Source organism: Anser anser, assembly GCF_964211835.1.
Source record: "Anser anser genome assembly, chromosome: 22".
NCBI classification, from domain to species: Eukaryota; Metazoa; Chordata; class Aves; order Anseriformes; family Anatidae; genus Anser; species Anser anser.
Window position 1 is genome coordinate 9,755,381 of NC_139743.1, and position 6,696 is coordinate 9,762,076.

The following is a 6,696-nucleotide window of genomic DNA, read 5'->3' on the forward strand; positions in this document are numbered from 1 at the left end:
GGCCGAGCGGCGGGCGGTTGCTAGGCAGAAGTGGCGGCGGGGCAGCATGGCGGGGCCGGTGCTGGGCGCGGGGCCCGGCGCGCTGCTGCTGGCGGCGCTCTGGGCGCTGGCGCTGCTGCTCTGCTTGGCGCTCGCCCGCGCGCCCGGTGCCGCCAGGTGAGGAGGGGCGGAGGAGGGGGGAGCCGGGGGAGCCGGGGTGGGCGAGGAGGCCCGCAGCGGAGCCCCCGCTGAGGCCCGTCGCCGTCTCTCCCCGCAGGCTGGCCGCGCTGCCGGTGCCGGTGGTCGCCGCGCTGCTCAGCGCCGCGCTGCTGCTGTACCCGCGGGAGGAGGAGGAGGAGGAGGAAGGCGCGGGGCCGCCCCCCGGCACCGAGGTGAGGCGGAGTCGGGCCGCGGGACCCGCCCCAGCGCTGCCCCGGAGAGCGGCGGCCGCTCCTCGCCCCCCTTCCCCCCTCTTTTTCCCCCTTTCCCCTGTCTTCCCCCCTCCCTTTTCGCCCCTTTCCCCCTTTTTGCCGGTTTCCGGCAGCAGCGGCCCCGGAGAGCCGTCCCCGCCGGGCCTGCGGGCGCTGCCGGTTCTCGTGGGAGGCGCCCAGAGCCCGTGCGGAGGCTGGTTTGGGGCAAAAAGGGCGAGTTTCACGGTTATAACAGTATAACAGTATCACAGATTTCTAGGTTGGAAGAGACCTCAAGATCATCGAGTCCAACCTCCGACCTAACACTAAGTACTCCACTAAACCATATCGCTAAGCTCTACATCTAAACGTCTTTTAAAGACCTCCAGGGATGGTGACTCCACCACCTCCCTGGGCAGCCCCTTCCAATGCCTAATAACCCTTTCGGTAAAGAAGTACTTCCTGACATCCAACCTAATGCCTCGCCCGACACGCGGCCCCCTGCGAGGCTCCGGCCCTGCTGACCGAGGGCCTGGGCCGCGCGCGGTTCCGTGACAGTTTCGGCAGAATTTCCTCTGTGCCGTTATTAATGCGGATTAATTACTGCTTAGGCAGCGATCTGTCAATCCGTGCCACGAATCCTCGTGGTTTTCCCTCTGCCGCGCGCAGGACCAGCGCGCGGACGGGCTGCGACAGGGAAGGCGCGGCCGTGCCCGCCCGCCTGGCTGGCGAGGATGGAAAGGCGTTTTTGGGGTCTTCGGGATGCGTCCTGACCACCGATAATACACCAGCTGGGCTCTCTGCACTGAAACCCTGCTAGTTGGCTAATTAAAGAGTGAAACGTGCTGCAGGAAAACACTGTGTCGGCTGCAGGAGGCTTCCCGCAGCAGCTCCAGGCCAGGCCGTGTAAAACGGGGCCGTGGGGGCGACGCAAAGCACGGGGGCACCCTGAGGAGCTGGTTTGCCGATGTCGTGACCAGCCTTCTCCTTACGTCTCACCCTGCCTCGCACCTTCCTTTCTTAACCTCTTTTTTTCCTCCCCGTTTTCAGAAGGAGAGCTCCGTGTGGGGCTGGGTTGCCAGCCTTCTGCTGCAAACCTCTTTTCCCAGGCCACTGCACAGGCCCACGGGTGGACCGGGACCATAACGTGTGGCTTTTCCGCTCCCCGCAGATCGTGGACACCTTCTTCATCGGCCGCCTCATCCTCCTGGCTGTGATGGCCCTGGTCTTCCTCGGGTGCCTGTTCTTTCTGCTGCTTCACCACCTCGCAGAGCCGGTGTACGCCAAGCCGCTGCGCAGCAGCTGGAGGTGAGGCCACCAGCGCAGATGCCGCGTCAGGTGGTGGCAGATAAGCCCCGGCACTGGAGAGCAGAAATGGTGTGAGAAACCTTTTCAGGGTAGGACAGCAGCAGGTCCGGGTGGCAGCCAGCTGCGGGACGCAGCACTGAGCGGTCTTCTCAATTTCCCTCTGCTTTCAGCCTAAACCGGGAAACGCGGAAGGTAAAGAGAACTGAACTCAGATCCAGCCAGTTTCTGCCTGAACAATGGATTTGTGAGGCCTGGGGTGGTTTCGGTCAATATTTTTTAACTCCTTGTTGGCTTTTCAATACTTTTCAAGAGAACTTAGGATTTGGGGTTCTTTGCTTTGTTTTATTTTGGTAGCATGGAAGAGGAAATCCAATTTTCATGGCAATAAAATAGGAGACTGGTGGGGAGTTAGTGAGTCAATATCCCAAGTTGTTTTGTTACTGTTCTTTTTTAATGTTAAGACTAATAAAACTTTCTGAAGAACCCCTGGCTCAGTTTTTATTTATTTCACAGGAATGTCATGTTTCACAGCCTTTTGGTGTCAGTGTCTCCAACGAGTGCCCTTTCCCGAGGTTTTGGGGAAGCTTAGCTTGTCCGTGTGTGGTTGTGGATCTTTCGGGATGGTCCCTTTGGCTGGGTACTCCTCTGCTGTCCCTGCAGTCGGCACCATTCCTGCGTCATTCCAGCTTCCCGAGGAAGGAGCCAAACGATCTGGCTTCATTTGGCCAGGGAGTTGAAACAGGGGAGTAATCCCTGCTCTCTGAAATGGCAGGTGCAAGGGGATGACAGCTGTCGAGTGAAATTCAAGCTAAGGTTTTGCTGGTTGACCAAAAACCCGAGGCTTTGGAACAGGGCGGGAACAACCTGCAAAATAATGCCAAATGGGGCAAATTGAAATTGCACAAGGATGCAGAGGAAAGCCAGGTCTCGCCTGCCCATGCTCAGCAATCCTGACAGTCCACCAGAACCCCTGTTGTTTTTTGGGGCCCGTGCTGATAATAGCATCTTTGCCAGGCCCTGGCTGTCATCCTGCGTTGGGAACCGGAGGCTCCCAGCTTCTGCTATCCCGCAACATAAAAACCCCACTCATGTTTTGCAGCTGAAGCTGGTAGCTGACGGGAGGGAGGGAACCACTTTTTGTGTCCAGCAGCAGTGCCGAGGAGCCTTCAGTGCTCCCGTTTCCCAGCCCAGGGCTGAAGCCACAAAACACAGCCCCATGCTATGTTCGGGGCTGACATGGGCAGAAGGTGAGAAACACGTAGCTCCCTATCCATTTGTGGGTTTTTTTTTTTTTTTTCCATTTTGATTTTTTTTTGCCTTTTTATGTTTTGAACTCAAGGTGGTCAACAACAATAAAAGAACTGACCGCATTGCAGCCGTCTCCTGCCTGCTGTCAAAAAGTGCTACATGGACATGAAAGATTAATTAGCTGAGGCTAACAAGCTCAGGGACAACACTGCACCTGCAGAAAGTGCCGCTACACCCAAGAAAGGAGAGAGGGGGCTCTACGCTTTGACTTTTTGAGTTTTGTAAATGCTTGATCCCTTTTTATACTGAGGATGATGTCGAAAGTATTCAAGCTATCATGTTAAGGAACACGCCAAGCAGTTATGCAACACAAGCACATCAAGTCTCTTGGAGAGTTTGAAGTTACACCTGAAACAAAATTCATATTTAATTCATCATCTTAATAACATTTGTGAACATGAAGTTAGCCTCACAGCTCGCCTCAGCTCCCTGCCTGCTGTGCCTTTATTCCCCACGCTTGTCTGAGAGCAGGGGGCTGATTGGCAAAGCGCTGGGGCAAACTGTGCTTGCCAGGCTTCGAGTCCGACAAAGGGGAAAGCTGTGGCAAAAGCAGCTGGAGCTCTAAAAAAAAAAACCAAAAAGTAGAAGCGTGAAGCTTCCTAGAGTTTTGGCGTAAATAAATGCAAGATACTTGCTTTCCACCCCGCCTCAATCATCCAGTTTAACTAAAATTGGTTGAAAGGCTCATCCTGTGGGGGTATTTTGGGGGGGACCAGAAAGCTGCGCACAGGAGGCACGAGGTGGCCCTGACTTGTGGAGGCCATTTCTGTGCTTTCCCCCAGAACTGTGCTAATTGGAGAAACAATCCTATGCCCTCTCACCTCCTGGTGGGAGCCTCCCCGTGAGGCTTTCTGAGCTCCATCCTCACCCCTTGCCACCTTCGGAGGGGGAGATCGGGCTGGGTGAGCTCGGCACGGGTGCCCTCTGCATATTTATTTATTCTGGGCACAGCAACACAATTCTGTTACCCCCGCGCAAGGGCTTTCCAGACAGTTCCTGTTTATTTTTGGGAAAGGAAGGACCACGTCAAGGAATTGGTATGAACTGAAGCTGCTTTCCAAGCAGCCTCAAATGCTGTCTTTTGCTGCTGTTCCCCACCCAAACCTCCAGCTCCTGGAGGATAATTGCTTGAAAACGTGGCCACCTCTGTCTAGCACCCTCATTTATGTACTTATTTATTTATTTTGTAATTAAGAGTGCAGCAGGAGGGTGGTTTTGGCTTAAATCCTAACCTCTCAGTCGTTGGCGAAGACGTTGGGAGTCTGGAAGATGTTACAGTCAAGAAGCCCTGCTCCAGCCCAGCTTTCTCCCATGACCGCAAGCAAATGCTCCCGGCTTTCCTCTTGCAGGCTGATTACACTGGGTGCTCCGTGTTCCAGGAGCCAGCCCCATCTAGGAGAATCATGCTAAATCCCACCAAGAGAAGCCCTCCCTCCATGCCAAATAGGATGTTTGCATTAGATTCTGTGCGCACAGAGGAGGGCTGCCAAGCTGCTTGCAGGTCAGGTGGGAAAACAGCCCTTTCCTCCACTGAATTGTCTGCCCAGCTCATTAGAAATGAGCAGGGATGCTCTGCCATGGGGATGCTGGTACCCAGCTGGCTGCCATGGGCTCATGTGAGCCGAGGGGCATCCTCAGGGTGGCTGCTCCCTCCTTGCTGGGCGGCAAACGAGGCCAAAGGGAGCACAAGTGTCTGCTGGAGAATCTGCTCTTCTTGATTTAAGGTCCTTGAGTGATGGCAATTCCTCATGCCTCGTGCTGCGCTCTGCCAGCATTTAATTACCCTCACTGGTAAAAACTGGCCTCTTATTTCCACCTTGACTTTGCTGACTTCAGCTTCCTGCTGCTGAATCCCGCTTTGCCTTTGGCTGCTAATTAAAAAGCCCTTCAGCGCCTGCTGGCTGCTCCTTGGATGGGTAATTACGGACCTTGCCCAAGCCACCTCCTCACCTTTGCAGCCGGTGTCCCTCCGAAGCACGCGTGGCCCCATCCCGGCACACCTCTCCGCATCGCCACGGGACGCTGGCAGCACGGACAGAAAGCACACGGGGATGGGGACAGCTGTGGAAGGGCACATGGTGACTGCTCCCCACATGTGCCTGAAGCACGTCGCCATCAGAGAGCCTTCATGCCATAAAATCCTGCTTTTCCCAGGTCGAAAGCAGAAAGGGGGGGTGCGGGGAGGTTCTGAATGAGCTCACTTGCAGCACAGTATTTCCTCCCAGCTGCAGGATGGCAGCAGGCTTGCACAGCCCTGGCTGTGATGCTGAAATTGGCTTTGGCCAGGACAAACCCAGGGGATGCCCCTGGCTTCCCACCCACCCCTTGGTCTTTGAAATCTGTTTTATTTTTGGCATTTGGCTCCGTTTTCTACGAATGCTGTTGAAAACTGCATCAGGCTGTCCGCCCTCTCGTCTCACTCTCAGCAGCGCTGCCAGAGCCGCAGCCAAGGCTGCTCAAATTTTCCAAACCCAGCTGGAGAGGGACGCAGCCCAACTTAAATTCATCCCAGAAAAACTACAGGCTGCTGCAAGAAAGGGCAGAAGGTGGGAAAAAAAAAAAAAAAAAAGGAAAAAAAAAAGAAAGGAAAAAAAACTTGCTTTTGCAATAGCCCCCCTGTGTATGTCAGAGCTTGTGGAATTGCTTGTGGGATTTTTGCTTGTTTAAAGCTTGTATTTTGAGCCTCCCTGTCCTCCTCCACAATGTGGCTGGCTGTTAAGGAAAAGCGTAGTCCCATGTGTACTGAAACAACTGTTCTTGGCCCGGCTCGGCAGCATCTTCGCTTTTCTCTGTGAGCCCCAGCACTTTTCGTCCCCATTTTCTCCATTGGGGGGGAACATTCAGAGCCCCAGCAGTGAGCGCGGCTGCCCGGGGCCCAGTGCGTAGCGATGGCCATGGCTGTCCGGCTGCCGCTTCCCACACCAGGGATTTACGGGGAGCCAGTCCAACTGGCCCGCAGGTCTTTTTTCGTCTTTTATCCATTTTTTTCCCCTCTGCTGATGAAATCAGCACTTAATAAAAAAACACCGGGCCCAGATGTTTTCTCCTTGGGTTGAGATCCGAGGAGGTGAAGTTGACCGGAGTTCAGCCGCCAGCTGCACGCAAACGTCAGCCCATGGCAGATGCCGGTTGCCATCGCCCCTCGTGTACCAAAGGTGGAGCCCCCCCGAGCACACAGCTGGCAGCACAGCTGGCCCTGCGCTAATTAGGCAGCACTGATGAGGCCTCCTGGACCTGCCTCCACACAGAGGCCTGCGCCCATTGCACTTCTCCTCTAATTAGGAGGTGGCTAACAAAGACCGACAGCCTCCTGCACTGCAGCAAGGGAGAGCAGCCACAGAGCACAAGGGGAGCCACCCTTCGGAGCCTGATGCCTGGCTACCCGGTCCCTTTTTGTCAGCTAAATGGCAGAATTGAGAAAAATGCTTTTTTTTGTTGTGGTTGTTTTTGTGAATTGTTTGAGCAGCACGGAGCAAAACCAGCTTAATGTGGGCTCAGCAAACAACCTAGGAATGTCCTTTATGAAGAATAAGAGGCACTGTCGGTGAGGCGGGGCTCTAGGTGCTGGGGTGCCATCCTCCTGGTCCGACATACTGAAATACCGAGCGCTGGTACATGTGATCCACCCCAGGCTCCAGGCAGATCTGGCCAAGCCTTGCCATGGGGTGGAAAGGGCATGGAGCAGCAAACA

At 55.1% G+C, this 6,696-nt stretch overlaps 1 protein-coding gene across 1 annotated transcript; it reads left to right on the forward strand.

Annotated features, from left to right (window-relative positions):
• Positions 1-2,180, forward strand: TMEM218 (transmembrane protein 218). Its single transcript, XM_083808241.1, has 4 exons — positions 1-156; positions 257-371; positions 1,561-1,697; positions 1,786-2,180. Exons 1-4 carry the CDS (start codon positions 47-49, stop codon positions 1,835-1,837), a joined length of 414 nt encoding a protein of 137 aa, XP_083664367.1. The 5' UTR covers positions 1-46; the 3' UTR covers positions 1,838-2,180.
• Positions 2,181-6,696: the final 4,516 nt, after the last annotated feature.